The sequence below is a fragment of the Strigops habroptila genome, chromosome 7 (genome assembly GCF_004027225.2).
Source record: "Strigops habroptila isolate Jane chromosome 7, bStrHab1.2.pri, whole genome shotgun sequence".
Lineage (NCBI taxonomy): Eukaryota > Metazoa > Chordata > Aves > Psittaciformes > Psittacidae > Strigops > Strigops habroptila.
Window position 1 is genome coordinate 45,130,100 of NC_044283.2, and position 18,429 is coordinate 45,148,528.

The following is an 18,429-nucleotide window of genomic DNA, read 5'->3' on the forward strand; positions in this document are numbered from 1 at the left end:
ACCGCTGGGGAAAGGGATGGGAGAAGGTTTATAAACCCAAGTTTGCTGGGGAGAATGACAGGAGCTGGAGAGTTCCCGCTCGGCCCTGCCGATGCTGAGCGGCTGTGATTGATCCAGTCAGGCTGTGCCTAAACGGGGCATCTGGTTTCTGGTTTTATTCTGTCCCACGCCGGACATGGATCGATGGCAGGCGGGTTTGGGGCTGCCGCGTCACGGAGGTGCTCAGGGTTAGCAAGGGCACCCGTGCCACTTCTGGAGCAACACGTGTGGTGTGTGGGGTTAACCATAAAGTGGAAACCCCGGTCAGGGTTAGGGTTAGGGTTAGGGTTGTAGTAATGTCAAAGGCATGTCATAGTCTGGGTATGAAATTTTAATGAAACTCTTTCCTTCTCCCGTAAATAAAAAGCGTGTTTATTAAAAAATAAGGCTTTCTGTGGGAGTACACATCTCAGTGCTGACAGAAAGGGTTTTGCAGGTCCCAGATTGCATTTCTAGTGAGTGGATGTAAGGTAAATGTCACCAAAAGCAGCAAATTCCCCAGTATTTGAGGAGGAACGATTTCGCAGTCCTGGACTCTGCATTGGGGGGCTGTCTTTGAACTGCATATTAAGGGGATAAACTTATTATAGAGAGAGACTTTTTAGCAGGGCCTGTTTAAATAGGACAAGGGATAATGGTTTTAAACTAAAAGAGAGGAGATTCAGGCTAGATGTGAAGAAGTAATATTTTTACACAGAGGGTGGTCAAATATCAGCACAGGTTGCCCAGAGAGGTGGTGGAGGCGCCATGCCTGGAGACATTCAAGGCCAGGCTGGATGTGGTTCTGGGCAACCTGATCTAGTTGAAGATGTCCCTGATCACTGCAAGGGCATTGAACTACATGACCTTTGAAGGTCCCTTCCAACCCGAACTATTCTATGATTCTATCTCCACAGAGGGCTGATCACATAGAGGTACTTCACAGTGACCCCCTTTCTACAGAAAATCCACATCATTCATCTGGTATGACAAGGGCTGTGACTGAATTGCTCTTGCATGCTATTCTAATGCAATAGCCGCCAGGCCTCCCTTAACACATACGCTTTGATACTAAGTGGTTTTCAATTATCTCTTGCAAATGAAACAATGATAAAATCGGGGGTCTTTGCAGGAATGCTGAAAAATACAATGTTCAGTGCAACATTGACAGTGCTAAGTATATGATGACAAGAGGTGGTTTTACAGATATAAAAAGTAGCCATGTTGAAAATGTATAAATATTTCTGAAAATTGTCGAAGTGTCCAGTTAGACTAATTTCTAATTGCGGTTAGAAATAATGCAGTTGAGAGAAGATAGAAAAAAGTCATGATGTGGTTTTAGAATTTGGTTCTTAGGTGCAATGCTTTCCTATTGCAAAAAGGACATAAAGCACCCTTCTAACTTTTTCAGTGCCTAAGAAGTGATGAACAATTACTATCCTAAGTTATTAAATAGGCAGAACCAAGGAGGTAACAGAGAAAAGTTGGTTCCCTACACATAGAGAGGACCTAACTTTTGATTATTAAATTTTTGAAGCATTTAGTTATTATGTTGAAAGCTTGCAGGTTTTGAGTTCCTATAAACTAGTAAACATACAGATAAATCACAGTGGGGAAAAAAACCCAACACAAAAATGTGTTATGTATACATAGCTGACTCCAGGTAGCTTTTTCCTAAATATGTATTTATTGTAGCTCCTTAAAGTAAACTTTGAAGCAAGAAACAGAAAGAGCACTGTCTGATACAAAATACACAGCTATCAGTGTACCCATTAAGTAAAGACAAATGCTTTCTGTAGTTAAATTTTGAAGTGGCTTTCATGTGTGTTTCAATACACATTGGAATACATTGCAGCAACTTACTGTAACATAGGAGGAAACACGGCTAATCCTTAGCAAGTCTTCAAATGGTCTCAAATCCAGAAGTGAAAATAAAATGCCATTTACCTTGGCTGAAACTCCATAACCAACGTGCTGCAGTCCTCACTCACTTCTGTGCTTAAACATAGCCAAAATAAATGCCAATCACCAATGAACATCATCATTTATAACTCATGAATATAAGTAAAGCTCCTGCTGAAATGGGTTGGGACAAGATTTCGTGCTGCAAAACTGAGTTTCTGGATACGAGAAGCCAAGACGACATAAACAGTGTGGACCAGAGGCCAGTAGGTGGCTGTGTTTCACCACCACCAGCACCCGCCTCGCCTGCAAAACCATCCCTGGCCCCACAAAGTGTCATCTACTCCCGCCAGCACCCCCTGTGCCGTCTATACTGTGCAGAGGGGCAAATGTGACCATTTCGCCCTGGGTGAACAAATGCAATTTTATCTATATTAAGATATCAACATTCACATGCACGTGTGTTCACTGCTAGAACAGTTTTGGAATCTAGAGGGTGCTTTATTCTTTTATCTTTCAAATAGGTTTGTAGCATGGATTTTGGCAGCAACTGCCCACGGTGCTGTGAAGGGCTGGGTCTTGCTTCGTCAGAAACCATTTTAAGGCCCTTAGGGAGCCTTAAATGCAATTTTAGAAAGTTTGCAAATGATGTTTATTGTGTGTGTGGAAAAAATAAATAAATAACGTATAAAATACTAGTACACAACTGTCCTGGTTTCAGCTGGGATAGAGTTTATTGTCATGGCTTAAACTATGACAACACCTATTAGCTGATCTGACAAAAACACAAGGGAAGGATTTAGGACTGTTTCCATACTGTTTCCATTATTTGCAATGGTGCACTGAAGAGATGAAGGGGTCAAAACCCATATTCTGTTGGTTCCCCCATCAAATTTGTTTCTTACTCAATTTAGACTTGTCCATAAGAAGGTTGAAGCTCCAACAGAATAATCCATTTTATTGGCAAGAGTAATTTATACACTCCATCTATTCCTTCCGTTTGATTAGACAGATTATTTTCTTAAAATAAAGACTCTGAGTTTTCATCATCATCATCATCATCATCATCATCATCATCATCATCATCATCATCATCATCATCATCCCATCATGAGCAGTAATGATTAGCTCACGCCCTATCATTTCATATGTGAGGTTAGGATTGTATTGATGAAAACAGAGGCAAATTATTTAGAGGCTCTTTTCCAGGTAGGCTCAGGAAACAATGTTCTGTCACAATCAAGTCTTAATTTTGAGATGCGGGCTTTAGGAGATTTAACAAATTTTAGAAACGGTTTATTGCTCTTTGAGGACATTAGGTGGCACTGTGTGGTTATTGATGAAACTCAGAAGAAACTACAGTCAGTAACAAACCTATGCGAAATTCGTACTCGGAAGTGCTAGTAACACTTGACTGTATTGTGGCCTATATTTGGGATATAGGTCAACAATAATAGATGCTATAACTCTGTCACATAATAGGAATCCATTTCTTAATGTGCAACTTTTGAGAGTAAGCAAGATTCTGAATTCTTCTCATAAACCTCATAAATTATGGCTTAAATTTTGATGCTGGAGAAACAAAAAGGCTTCAGAGAAAAAAAAAAAATAAAAAAGAGAGTATTTTTTTCCTGTTCATGGCTCAAATGTACGTCAGTCTACGATCCAGTTTCCTTCAGTGACGGTAAATACTTAGATTTACTTTTATTATGCTAGTGCCATTGATGTTTCAAACAGAGGCCTGTGCTTCCTTCCCTCTAAACAGATTTGTGCACCAGCACAGAGCACAGATGATGTGTAAAAGAAATGTGAAATTCATTCTTCTACTACCATCACCCTGAATTAATAGTGTTCAGAGCTAATCCTGGAAGCTAATCCTGCAAAAATGTATAACACAGAGTACATTTTTCCAAATAAATACATTTTGCATTATTTTTCTAGGATTTTCCTGACAGTCAGGCTTCCTCTGATTGCTTAAAAAAATACAAGAAAAGTATTTCACAGGCCAAGATTTTACTGGCCTGAAATTTGCAAATTTTCTAAAATGGCATTTAAACACTGTGAAATATACTACAGTTTTGTTGTATTTCCATTAATGTCACTGTAAATAAGTTCCTGTCCAAACCAACAGTATCAGCAGACACCGACAAACATTTTAGTTTAGTGAATAGGCTCTGTTTAGTTTATTAAGGCTCTGTCCTCTCAACTAATTACAAAATATTCAGCAAATATTTGAATTTATTACTTATCTCATTCCCACAAATTAGTGTGTCTCTGTTTAACAAATGGAGTTCACTGCTCTTGCCCTCAAGGTAAAGTATACATTGCAATCTCTCTTTTGCAGACGGCCTGAAAGCCAACCTTTTCTAGTGAATCAGCAGTTGAAAATGATCTCTGTAAATCAGTAAAGGGAGAGAATTTGCCATGTTTCATCTTATACTCCCATTTAAAGCACAAACAACTCAAAGCTCAATAATGATATTTAACTCATCCCAACACATGGTTTGGGGCTTTATAGTATTTTAGTAGATGTTTGGCATGTCAAAGTGTAACATCCTACACTCTGGGACTCAGAAAAACCTCAGCTACGACAAAGCAACAAAATATGTAATCTTCTGAACTATACTGATTTTATTCCTTTATATCCTATTCCTGTTGGTTTTAGAGATATGTTCTCTCTTAGTTCCTTAAGATTTGAATGAAATTTAAATAATTTTTTTTAAGTGTGAAAGTAAGCAAGCACTAAACAAAAACACTATCAGATTTTTAAAACGTAAGATAATAGCTCATCCAAACCATCAAACATCTGGCTTATGGACCTGAGGTATTTTCAGAAGTACTTTGATGATGAGTTGCCTTGATTTTTGGTCTTTTTAATTGTTAAATATTTTTGAAAATTTGTAATAGTATTCAAAATCAAAATAAGAACTATGTATTAAAGTGATGATGTGTTAGCTACATAAACACTCCTTGGTTATTCTTTGCAGAAATCAAATGGTCTTTTACATTGCTATATTGTGTACAAAAAGTAATAGGAAAAATGACCACAAGAACAGGAGTAACAAACTAGATGACTTTCAGCATTCATGCATCAGTGTAATATCCACACTTAGGTTGAAGAAACTATAGTATCCCATAGTTATTTAAGAATACATTCTAAGGTGAGTGAAAGCATCTTTTCTGCATTCATGGTGTGCATGTAGCAAAGTATCCCATGAATTCTTTCCAAAATGGAAAGCTCTGGCTGACATGAAATACATAAATTTCTTATTTTTTCTTCACTCAGTTTTCAAAGAACCAAGTATTTCCAGCCTGTATTTTAACTGAAGTATAGTGAATATCTGTACTGGTGTCACAACTGAAAAAGAAATTAAAGCATCTCCCATGCAGACCAACTGATTTTTGCTGACTCACAAATCCTTCAGGCATTTCACTTCAGGAAGGCTGAGAAGGAAGTCTGTTGCACAGAATGGACTATTTTGGCCAATTGACAAAAATGTTGTGATTTACCTTTTGCCCAAGTATTGAATATTGAAAGAGAAAGAGAAAGATGAGTTACAAAACTTTTTCTTTTTTCATTTTCACTTTCCTGCAGTTGTTTGTTTAGCGCACCAGCAACATAGCTTCAATACTAGACAGATTTTTTGTCTTCTCTGTTTCCCATCCTAATTATCACTCACTTATTGATTGACCTACCAAAGGGGATTTTGCCCACTAATCTGTATAGTTTATTAGTAGTACAAGGAGGGTGATGCGTATTAGTGATGGACTGCAAAGCAGACAATTTTTTTGATATTTACTATTGGGAATTTTTCAACATTTACTTTTGGTATTTATTTTTAAATAAGAAAATCAACTTCTGGACCACCTGGAGGAAAAAAAAAAAAGTGAACACTTTCAGTTAAAACAATAATAAACCCCCATTGGATATGTTAAAATGAATCACTAAAGAATTTCTTAAATAATGTAACTGAGTTTTCAAGTTAGATTGTTAAGTCATGTAAGTATGAGTCATAATTTAAAAAACAGTTATTTTTCCAAGACAGCCATGAGAATACTCTGGAACTAATATTCAGGAACTAAGCAAACACAGGCATATTTCTGATTTGTATTTCTGAGGGAAGATTTACCATGAATAACGGGAAGGTGCTGGATCGTCTCCCAGTGTCTGTTTGATAAAAATGCTAACCAAAATTGAGTTATTGAGTTGGAGAAAGCTCTTTTTAAACAAATAATGATTCACCTTCGCTATCTACTCAAAAATAAGTTGCAAGAAAAAAGTAAACTGACTGAGAACTCTTCATTCCACCTGCGCTGCAGTTGTTCCTCATTTGTTACCAAATGAGCAAATAGACTTACTGGAAACAAAAAGCTGTTCAGAAAATCAATGTAGTCAACTTATGTTGGACACGTCTCAAGGTACAACTAGGTCTCTAGCACATTTGTTTGGTAAATGGGTCAGCTATTTTGCAGCCAAGATGATCCAAGACAAAATTATATGTAAGGAAGGAAAAATACTGCATAGCCATTCCACTAAGAATACATGTTTTTTCCAACTTAATGAAAAGCAGGAACAAGTTATTTCTAAGTCACGCAAGGTAAAACCTTAAAAGAAAAGGAAGCACATATATGAAGGATTAATTATTCAAGGCTAAATCATGACCATGTAATCAGTAAAGCAAACAAAAATTTCCTGAGGTTTAAATATTTACATCTTCAGCTAAGAAGTACAAGTGGTTGCAACCATAAATACAACTGGGCAACACTAATAAATGCCATACAGATATTTTATACATCAAAGGAATGTTTAAAATCAATTCCTTCATGGATGTAAATATATGTAGTGACAATTTTGTGTATCACAAGCACCTCACTGAAAATTCAGTTTTCCGATTCCTAACCCATTTGTAGACATAATGATCCTTTTGTTTTATCAACTCAACTAGCTAATTCTCCAGAACAATTAAACTCTACTTACACATTGAAATTATTTTATTGCAGCCATTTTAATGTTTTAATTGTAAAATGTTAGGCATTTAATGTCAAGATTAACTAAGGTATTACTGCAGGTGTTGACTGTTGTCATCTTTTCTGACTCGTGAAATTCTTGCCTAGGAACATAAGACAAATTTTTCCCTATTCTGTTACCAGAAATTCTACTGAAATTGTTTCAGGACTATACATATGACTATTAGTGACAGAAGCAAAGGGTGTGTTCTTTACGCTGTTAAAGGATGAGGGATACTTGGATTGTGTCATATGGTTCACCTGTCATGTCATGAACACTACGTGCCTATCTGCACTCTGAAGTCTACATCTGTGGTTGGAGCATGGCCAGTCAGTATACAAAGTTCTTACCAGCAATGTACTCATGCTATATTGTCATCTAAGGGAAGCCTGGCAGTTCACAGACACTGAAATTGCACCTTCAGGACTCTCTGGATCCTGTGTCATGACCTGCAGCCAGTGAAGCAGCAAAGCAAACTCAATGTGTGAGCAGCAGTGGCAAGGAGATTAGCATGTTAACAGCACTAATGAAACAATAGAAAACACAATAGCAGGTAGACTTTTACCCAGTTGTATTTACTTTATCTTCACTCTTTAGGAAACAGAGCTAATCACGTAAAAGGTGAAGCCATGACCTATTTCTGTCAGTAAGGAAGCAGATTCTGCACATGACCCTTTGAAGTGGGCAAGTGAATGAATGCCAGATTTGGAAGGACAGACTTCTACCATGGGTCATCCATTGGAAAGGACTTTTGGCAGCCTGGCAGCTAACTCACTGGTCATCAGTACAGTTACTGGAAAGCTGACTCTCCCGTGAACAGTGCTTCAGCTTCACATAATTGTCCCATAAATTTGATTTTTGGTGTCATAAATACTCAGATTTTCTTAGAGTAATATGTGGCTGCATCCTTAAGCATGATGAGAACCTTCTGGTTGACCAGATGTTACCAGATGAAAAGAGAATATACAGGTCAGAAACTGTCCATGTTTTGGGGCGTAATTATATCTAATTTTATAATAATCTAGCTTATATAGAGTGTTTTTTTCTGTGGACTTTAAATACTATTAAGCAAAGTTGAAACATTGATCCCACTGTACAGAGGTGAAGTCAATTTACCTGAAATCACAAAGTCAACCCCAGTAACAACTGATCTAGGAGTGACCCCAGTCCCAACATTCTTTTCATCATTTGGTCAAACATGTATTGAGTCAAAAGCCTCATTCAACATCATCTCATCATACATGATACTGTACAGACATAAAGTAAAGATTTCTCTGGAGAAGCTACAGCCTAAAGATCAGGTGCAGGACATGCAATTAAAGCTATTAATGCTATAATATAGATAGCAAGCAGAAGCACATACATAAAATAATTTGTCTGGGATAGAGGCCATAGCAGAAGAGGGAGCCTGTCATCAATCTTGTAGGTGTATTGAATAAGACAGATACTGACAACATTAGTTCCTGAGCAAGGAAGCTTTGACCAAAGTCATTCAGAAGGACTCTTTGGGTTGAAGGATAAGGAAGATTTATATTTTCATTGTCTGTGAGAAATACCACAGGCTTCTTTTCCAGATGTGCTCCTGCCCAACATGACTTCATACCTTTCTCTGCCTCTGTTTTGTCATCTGCAAAATAGGGAAAATAATGCCAGTTCTCTTTGCAAAGTACATTGAGACCTGTGGCAGGGAAGTGCTACATAACCACAAAACTGTATTTATTGTCAGGCTATTGACAGTTGTTGTACATAATTCAGATAACTACTGTGGCTTTTCCTTGTGCTGTTTAAGTGAAACTTCTACCAGCTCCCATCCCGGAGCTATGCATGGGTTTCTTTATGTAAAAGTAGCATCTCCATGCCTCATTTCACCTTCCTGCCTCCCCTGAGACCTCCTGGCTGGAGCAGAGATCAAGCAGATAACTGGGAAGCAGGTTCTGAAAATGGGAGGAGTAAGAGATGTGTGCAAATTCTGGGAATCCACCTCAACCCCTACCCCACCTCCTCCTGCCACCTCCTACTGCCCGCCCCCAGCTCCAGCCTGCTCCCTTAAACTGCTGCCACCCTGTGCTGGGTTGAACATTTTCGGCTGCTGACTGCACTGACTACACTGAGCAGTTGGCAGTGCCCAGTGGGACAGACATGATGGTGCCGAAGTTACAGAACTGGGCTGCCCTAGGGCCTTTCCTCTCCCTGCTCTTTTCTACCAGTGTGGCGGTAAGTGAGGAGACAATGTTAAAAACTGTGTCAGCGCGGAAAGCACTGTTGGAGAAAATTCACTTAAAATGGTCTTCTTTCTTCTCTTCAGTACATTGCTACCAGAGAAAACTGCTGCATATTAGATGAACGATTTGTAAGTACCTGAACAATTTTCTTGTATTTTAAAAGTCTAATTAGAGCTTTCCTACACTGATTATTAACTACCATTATCACCTGATCCTCATTGTTATTTTCAATACCTATTAAATGCTCTGTGGTTAAACCTGTTACTTATTAATAGCAGTATACACTTGGTAAAAACATACAGGAAGCTGCACCGCTGATGAAAGCATATATCCAGAAGGCGATACAAGTAATAGCATGCACTGTTTTCTTGCTATGTGTGCAGATAGTGTGGAAGTAAACCACCTCTGTAAATTCAAATACAGCTGATAAAGTGGCAAATGCCTGCCCTTTGTTATCCACACCTGTTTGTATAAGTAGTGCCTGAAAGTTCCCTTGCCCAAATACTCTGCTTTCCTTTTGTTGCTCCTGAAACATTGCCTATGATTATTCTTTCCTCTTTAGGGTAGCTACTGCCCAACAACCTGTGGCATTGCAGATTTCTTTAATAAATACCATCTTACTATGGATAATGAACTGCAGGAAATGGAGAGAATTTTGCAGGAAATTGCTAACTCCTCAGTAACAGCAGATCATTTGATTCAACACATTCAAAGCCTCTATCCTCCAGAGAAGCAGACACTACCAAGTGAGAATATAAAAATAACTACACAACTGATAAATATAATTTATATACTTCCGTTGTTTTTTTAATTTGCCTAATTGCAATAATTTTATACCTCTCTTTTACAGATTCAATTGAAGATTTCACTAAAAAGTCCAAGAAAATAATTGAAGAAATTATCAGATATGAAAACACTATTTTCACTCATGAAAGTACTATACAGTAGGTATCTTTCATTCCATTTTATACCATTTGACAATCCAAATTGTTTTCTTCCTGTTCTTTTATAAAGTGCAGCTAAGGATCTCTCAGAAGGGGTTTTTTTTGGTCATGTAGACAATTGTGCCCATGCTTTCATTAGCAGCTGCCTAGAAAGACACAGAAGAATCATGAAGATCACATATTGCATTCTCTGCTCGTCTGCATAAGCCATTAATTGTGCAAGAAGTTCAAAATAAGAATGTCAGGAAGCCTGTCAATATTTTTATTAAAGTTTCTTTTGCTGTGCTAGCTAGCCCTAAAATCTTTTTCATGACCTTTGGAGATTTTATTACTATGAGTTTGTGCTGTAAAGCATAGTGTGTGGAATGTTTATACAATCTAGCTAATACTCTAGCTAATTTTGCTGCATACGGCCATGAAAATCAGCTCAGTTACATCAACATAAATCATAAGCAACTGTAAACTCAGTGGTAGTCTTTTGTAAACTGACATTGAAAATAAAATTGAAAACATCATTAACTTTTCTAAATCTTAAGGATATGTTTTTTTGATCTCAATGTAGAGAAATCTCCACTTTTTTAACATTACATCAAAGATGATTTAGGCATTCTTACACTTGCAGCAGTTTATTTACAGCATTTATGTTTTACAAATGCATCCATGATGTGAGCTGACATTTACTTTAGGAGAACAAAGGAAAACCTTCCATAGCATAATATTCATACATTAATTACTGGTTTGAGTTTTGCAGATTAGGGTCTGGTTAAGTTAGCTTAAGGTTAAGTGTGTGCTTTCCTATTTTGGCTACTTTCCTCAACATTTAATCAGTGCTCATAGAAGCACCCCTTTTTACAGGGCTATATATAACAGCATGCTACATAGGTGAAGCATGCGTGCATGGACATGTGTATTACTTATTCAGAAACAGCTGAAACAATAAGCCGTTTTTATGTCTGTCCAGGCAGTTGACAGATGCACATATAATGAACAGCAACAGAATCACACAGCTGAAACAGAAGATTGCCCAGCTTGAGTCAGAATGTCAGGAGCCATGCAGAGACACAGCCGAAATACAGGAGACAACTGGAAGAGGTACGCAAAATGCTTCTTGTATGGTTGAGGGTTTGTTCAGTTACAAGTATCGCCAGCTGGCATCACAGCAATGAGTTATTTGTAATCTTACAGGCTGCAGATTTCTGCAAAGATATATAAAATTGCAAGTTATGAAAACAATGCCTGGATCAATACAAGCACCAGGTAGATGTCTGCAAACAAGGCATTCAGATGGGACAGAGTTCTTGTTTGTTCCTTTGGCCTTTTTGGCCAAAATGTGATTATCCCCAAATGTATGTTAAACATGTGGGACGTGAGTAGGTTTTCCATGGACATAGGACAAAGAGAAGATAACCCATTATCACATTTCTACTGAGTCATCTGAAAAAAAAATTAATTATTCCATTAGCTCCAAAAGTGCCTTTTTTGTTGCTGTAGAAATTGATGCAATGACTGTATTTTATATTTAAGTTGCTCAACCTCTATGTGAGACTAAACTCCTCCTCATCTTACACAAGTCCTGTGACATTCAGTAGGATTTCTTATAGCATGGGGGTTGGAACGAGATGATCTTAAGGTCCTTTCCAACCCTAACTATTCTATGATTCTATGATTCTATATGGACTAAATAGCTAGTTTTGCAACAATGACATTTAGATTAATCGTATTTCTTCTATTAAGAAAGCTACAATATCAAATAAATATGAGGATAGAGCTGTAGCTAGATAAATAACGATCCTTTGAATATCTTTTCTTCAGATTGTCAAGACATTGCAAATAAAGGTGCCAGAAAAAGTGGTCTTTACTTTATCAAGCCTCAAAAAGCCAAGCAGTCATTTCTAGTCTACTGTGAGATTGACTCATATGGCAACGGCTGGACAGTATTACAGAGGGTATGCCGCTTATGTGTTATTACCACAAGCAAGCTTATTGCATCAGCATTGTCTTTATTTACCTACATAAGATACATATATTTTTTACTGAGGTTTTTGGTTTTGTTTGTTTGTTTGCTTGTTTATTTTCCCAGAGACTGGATGGGAGTGAGGACTTCAAGAGAAATTGGGTTCAGTACAAGGAAGGATTCGGACATCTGTCTCCAGATGACACCACCGAGTTCTGGCTGGGTAATGAAAAGATTCATTTAATAACCACGCAGTCCACTCTGCCGTACACCTTACGAATAGAACTGGAGGACTGGAGTGGCAAAAAAAGGTATGTGCTCATGATGCTTCTAAAAATGACAGCTGAAAACCTACTGCTCCTGTTGCTGTGTCCATTTGTACAGTTTTCTGAAAAAAAACTGAGTCCTTAGACTTGCTGCCATGCATATGACACTGCTTTGGCTCCTGAACTCACTGCCGTGACAGTGGTCACCATGTGTGACCTGTTGGCAGGCACATGTATGTGTCTGAAGGCCATGTGCTGGCAGCCCTAGTTTTTTTGGCAGAAGGAATCTGTTTCTTCTCTTCAAGTTTCTTCACATGGGACATGCTCTCCTTCTTCCCACCAAGAATTTCCTCATGACCTAAGGAAGCCTTAGCATTACAAACCTGGGAGATATATATATGTGGGTTTGTATAATGTAGATCATTCATACATCACTGAAGACTAGTAGTCAGAAAACATCTGATACTGGAGCACAAAAGTTGGTTGGATGTGTGTCATTGAATTGAGGCACACAATCATGCAAAACCAATTCCTTTCAAAGACTAGGATGTCATAGATGCCTTTTCTGCAGTTCTAACATGTATGTACTGGGAATGCAACCTTCACATATTCACCATTCTTCTTTGTTAACAGCACTGCTGACTATGCTGTATTCAAAGTGGGAAGTGAAGGAGACAAGTATCGACTGACTTATGCCTACTTTATCGGTGGTGAAGCTGGGGATGCCTTTGATGGCTTTGATTTTGGAGATGATCCAAGTGACAAGTCCTTTACCTATCATAATGGCATGCGGTTCAGTACCTACGATAACGACAATGATAACTTTGCTGGCAACTGTGCTGAGCAAGATGGATCTGGATGGTGGATGAATAGATGTCATGCTGGCCACCTCAATGGCAAATATTATATAGGTAAAGTATCTCCTAAAAACCTGTAACCCAGGACACTGCATTTCAGTGACAAAGAAAAATGGGTCACTTTCATTGAGTATGTTTTGTCATCTAGATTTCCCAAAGCTGGGGTAGGCCATTCTTTGCAATAAGTGATAACACTAGCAGTAGGAACTTATGGCTGGTCTCCAGCCCAAAGTGAGAGAATCAGTCCTGACAGAAGCAAACTAGGGGGAGAAGGGCAGTAAACGGGGCCTGTTAGCATACCCAGGGATGCACATTAACTATTTTAGAAAGCAACTAATGGTTTTGCTCCAACTGGTATTTTTTAGATGGTGTGTACACATCCAAAGATGCTGGTCCATCTGGATATGACAATGGCATTATCTGGGCAACCTGGCGTGACCGGTGGTACTCCATGAAGAAAACTGCAATGAAAATCATCCCATTCAACAGACTGTCAGTAGATGGACAGCAGCACAATTTGGGCAGCGCCAAACAGGTTAGACCACAGGACTGAGGCAATATTTAATATGACAACAGAACATAGTTAATTACTTCAAACACTGAGCATGGACAGCTGAAGTGTTAATTCCACTGCATCTTAGAGAAGGTGGCTTTGTTTACCATTTTGTCACAGAAATATTTGTACTTTGATTTTATTATTACTGATTCTTTTAACAGGTAATTAGATGTATAGTCTCGTGATCAGAAATAATCCCCTGCCTTCATGCACTTTAAATATGTATGAATGCTATCAACATGTCATTATAGCATTATGTACTTTTTTCTTTAGAAGAACATTAAAATGCTCTTTTTTTCTGTTGTAGGTTGGAGACTCATAAAGGGACAATTCCACAAAGACTGGTCGGAACAGGGAAAACAGATCTATTATCTCTTAGACACTGAACTTACCTAACATGAAAGAGTTCAGTTTTGACTGTAAAACACCATTGACTGTAAAATGCCCAAGCCTCTTTCCTGAGCAGTGCTTACCTTTGTACATGGTTATTTTTTTCTGTACAAATTCTCAATAAATTTTTGATTATTACAAAAAATTTGAACTTCTGTGCTCTACTGTTGGCCAAACAAAACAAAGTAAAATTTATGATTGTTGGAGGGTAACTGATCAAACATGTAAACTCGTACCCCTCATTCAGTCATTCCTGAATTGCACACCAGTACTTTCTGCTTTTTGTTTAGAGGTGAGTGTTGGAGCTATTTCTCCATAATGTGGCTGTTTCCAAAAGATTTCATTCTATTTTCTGATGAAACTGATTTGTGACATAGATCAAAATACACAGCAACTTGAAAGAAGCCTATTTTGCTGCTGACGGCTACTTAACTGAGCTTACAATGAAGTAATGAATATATTTTAAATTAAGAAGTGTTAGGAAGTATACTATCAATGACCAAGAACAGATATTTTACTCCAGATCAACAAGTTTCTCAAATATGACTGAGAATAGAAGTTTCATTTGCTTTATAGCACATACTATTACACTACCAACCTGAATACCCCCTTTTTATGCATGAATATTTGAAGATAAATCTAACGTATCTAGTGCCATTATCCAACAACAACAACAAAAATTGCAGCAGAAATTCATTGTATTTTACTTGCATTTTCTTTTTCTAGCTCTGGTATTAATTTTCCATGTGATCCCCATAAGCAAACTTGCAGCACAGTTCAAGAACAGCAAAGAATTTGCAATGCTGTCTGAATGTACTCACTCAGGATATCTGACAAGTGCATTTGAGGGGTGCATTAGCAAATCAAATCAGATTTATGGATAAATTGCTCAACAAAAAACATCAGAGCTAGAATCTCTACCTCTATACCTCTATACCTCTATATCTCCATATCTCTATATCTCTATAAATATATATCTATTCATCTATATATCTATATCTATATATCTATATCTCTATATCTATGTCTATGTCTGTATCTATATCTATCTCAAGTTGATATATTAAGAAGTGAAATACAAAGTGTATCCTGGTCTTTATTTTTAGCTACCAGTGAGAGGCCAGAAGTTCACTTGGTATTTCTGAATAGCACATTCAAATGCTGTATTTTAAAGACAGGGAGACATTACTCTTATAGATCTAAGAGGCAGTTTATGCAGCCTCAACACTTTTCCAGGTCTGTAGCAAGGCTGATGCTGAGCCTTTTTCCCTGGATCTGAGACTACATAGAATGATAAGTTTCTGTCCCCATGTATTTTTACTGAGGTTGTTTTGACTTTGTTCAAGTTTTACCCTTGAGCCAAAATCTGAGAGGAAGGCAGGTTTCTCAGGAGTAGGTGTGAAGAAGCCATTGTGCAGCTTAGGGTCAGCGTGGGGTTAACAAGGGTTTGGGATGAGGGACAACCCCTCCACACCACTGAACACCATATTTGCACAACTCTATTGCACTCACGCAACCAGCCATGCTGCTGGCTCATTGCCAGCCTTGACATCCAATTCCTCACCAGGCAAAGCAGTTTTCCTGTGAGTGCAGTGAGTCCTTTTACATGGTTCCTTGTAGCTGAAGCAGTATGTGTAGAGAGGCCTAGGGGAAGGATGTGAGCTGAGGGTTGGCAAGACCTATCTCATCCTGGTTCTTCAAACAGCCACTTGAGTGGCATTGCCTTCCACTTTCTGTTTTCAGTTTAACCTACCTATGACATAACATTAAGGTTGTTATTATTTATATGTTTGCAACATGGAATTATAAAATACTCCTTTCCCCTCCATTGCTTTGACTTCTGTATCCACACTCTGCTAGGTCTGAACTGTGATTGGCCTTTCCTGGTTTAGCTTTTGGACGCCATGCTTTATCTGATGAGAATTTGCTGTATCTACACACATTTCACTGGTGTGAGCTGGCATTTTATAGGTTGCTTACTAGAACGAAGATTGGCTTTTTCTTACAGTTGATGTGTTGATTGGTGTCCTAAGTTTTCACAAATCATTTTAACCTCTTTAGAGAGGACCATCTGCTCCAGTGGTCAGGAGGGTTAGAGCTATCAAATCCAAGAACTCAAAAAAGTTCTGTGCCAGAGTTCATCGGAGAGTCTGCAGGATCCCAGTCTGCAGTTACATTCTCTGGGTCCTGAAAGAAGACTGAAAACGCTCATACCTTTTGGATGATAAAGGGACTAGGGCACCTCCCATGTGAAGACAGGCTGAGAAAGCTGGGGCTGTTCAGCCTGGAGAAGAGAAGCTGCATGGAGACCTCATAGCAGCCTTCCAGTATCTGAAGGGGGCCTGCAAGGATGCTGGGGAGGGATTCTTCATCAGGGACTGTAGCGATAGGACAAGGGGTAATGGGTTCAAACTTAAACAGGGGAAGTTCAGGTTAGATATAAGGAAGAAGTTCTTTACTGTGAGGGTGGTGAGGCACTGGAACAGGTTGCCCAAAGAAGTTGTGAATGCTCCATCCCTGGCTCCATCCCAGGTTGGACAGAGCCTTGGGCAACATGGTCTAGTGTGAGTCATCCCTGCCCATGGCAGGGGGGTTGGAACTAGATGACCTTAATCCTTTCCAACCCAAACCATTCTATGATTCTATGATTCTATGATTCTTTCTACTGTTGCCAATCCTGTAACCATCAGAAAGGGGCCTGAAAAGATCTCCTATTTCTTCTGACTCTTAGAGAATAATACTCTGGGTATTATTTTTTTTTTTGAGGAAATATATTGCAATTTGAATTAATGCCCTTATTTTGTAGCTGTGCTAGAATCACCATGCCTGGAAGTGTTCAAAAACCGTGTAGATGAGGCCCTCAGTGACATAGTTTAGTGGTGAACTTGGCAGTCCTGGGGTAATAGTTGGACTTGATGATCTTAAAGTTCTTTTTCAACCTAGTTGATTCTATGATTCTAGGATTCTATGATTCTATACTGGGAGGCCATATTTCTCTTTTCTAAATCAGTCTTTACCATACATGACCCTCAGACCGTTATCTATATTACTTATGGTGAAAGTTGTCTGTATTTAGGCAGGCCTGCCACCGTCTGAGTTTATAAAAGTTCATTATAGGATTTGGTGGCTATAATGAGTTTGCCTTTCTCTCCTACCTTGTGCTTGCAGTCATTCTTCCAAAGACCACTGTAGCACAAAAGAGAAGAAAGTGGATGAGGAAAGGATAGAGGCAGAAAAAAGCAAATAGTGTGGATGGGCTGGAGAACTTGATGGGTCCCTCAGTCCTTGGGACATTGCATGAAGAAAATGTAGGACCAGATTCTGGGACTGGCTAGTAACGAATTCAAAAGAGTTAAGTAGTCTGAGGAGCATATGAAGAGAAAGTGGAGCTGAGAGCTGGGGCTGAAGGAGACCGGAGTCTAAGACAAGGTATCTAGAGGAGGGACATGAATGAACAGGAAAGAGGAGGAGAAGGCACTGCTTGGGAACTGATGATGGTGACTTGTGGTAGGACAGGAGGCAGGGACAGTGCTGGGCAAACAAGGGCTGGCTCACATTTAGGGTGCACAAGCTGTACTTAAACCCCAGATTCCCAACTATTATTGTGGCAACCTGCCAAGAGCGGGGCAGCTGAAATCTGTCCTTTGATGATGAATTAAAGTTAAATCCAAAGTTTACCTCGCTCTTGGCCTTTAGCCTTCCAAACAAACACAGGGAGAAATGATTGGATGATTGCAACAGGAAAGCAAAGGTACAGGCTGAAGGTCAGGCCCAGATTCAGCCCTCAACTGGAAATCCTGAGGAGCTCCTCCTTCACCTCAGCTTCACCCAGAAACCCCTTCACATGAAGCAGGAAACACCTCTTAGTTTACCTAATGTTTGTGGTTGGTTATCGGCTTTTTCCAGTCCTTCTAGCCATGGTGGCCAAGTTTTACTTGGACCAGAGCTGAAGTTTTCCACGTTTGAAGGTCATCAGAGAGCTTTGTCCTCCATCAGGGTTTGTGGAGGCCTGGCATATGCTTGTGCCGTGTCCAGTTTTACACTGGTAGCTGGTATCTGGGTCACCACCTAGCAAATTGTCGCATCCTCTGTGAGCATGGTTGGAAAGGCAGAAATTCTTCTGCTTGGTGTGCTCTGACTACTGTTGATTCTTAAGGCCTATTAAATTACCAAAATAATGTTCAGACATTATTGAAGATCACAAAATCAAGCTCTTACAAAATGGGAAAAGCCAGAACTGACTGACGTGTCACATCTGAATTATGAAGGATGCTTTAGTTGTTGCATAGGTTGTAATGCATGTGAGGAATAA

General features: G+C 38.9%; 1 protein-coding gene across 1 annotated transcript; it reads left to right on the forward strand.

Moving 5' to 3' along the window:
- Positions 1-8,954: 8,954 nt before the first annotated feature.
- On the forward strand, positions 8,955-14,268 carry FGG (fibrinogen gamma chain). Its single transcript, XM_030491277.1, has 10 exons — positions 8,955-9,142; positions 9,234-9,278; positions 9,713-9,896; positions 10,001-10,094; positions 11,056-11,186; positions 11,907-12,040; positions 12,175-12,359; positions 12,948-13,225; positions 13,537-13,706; positions 14,035-14,268. The coding sequence occupies exons 1-10, from the start codon at positions 9,068-9,070 to the stop codon at positions 14,047-14,049; spliced, it is 1,311 nt and encodes a 436-aa protein (XP_030347137.1). The 5' UTR covers positions 8,955-9,067; the 3' UTR covers positions 14,050-14,268.
- Positions 14,269-18,429: the final 4,161 nt, after the last annotated feature.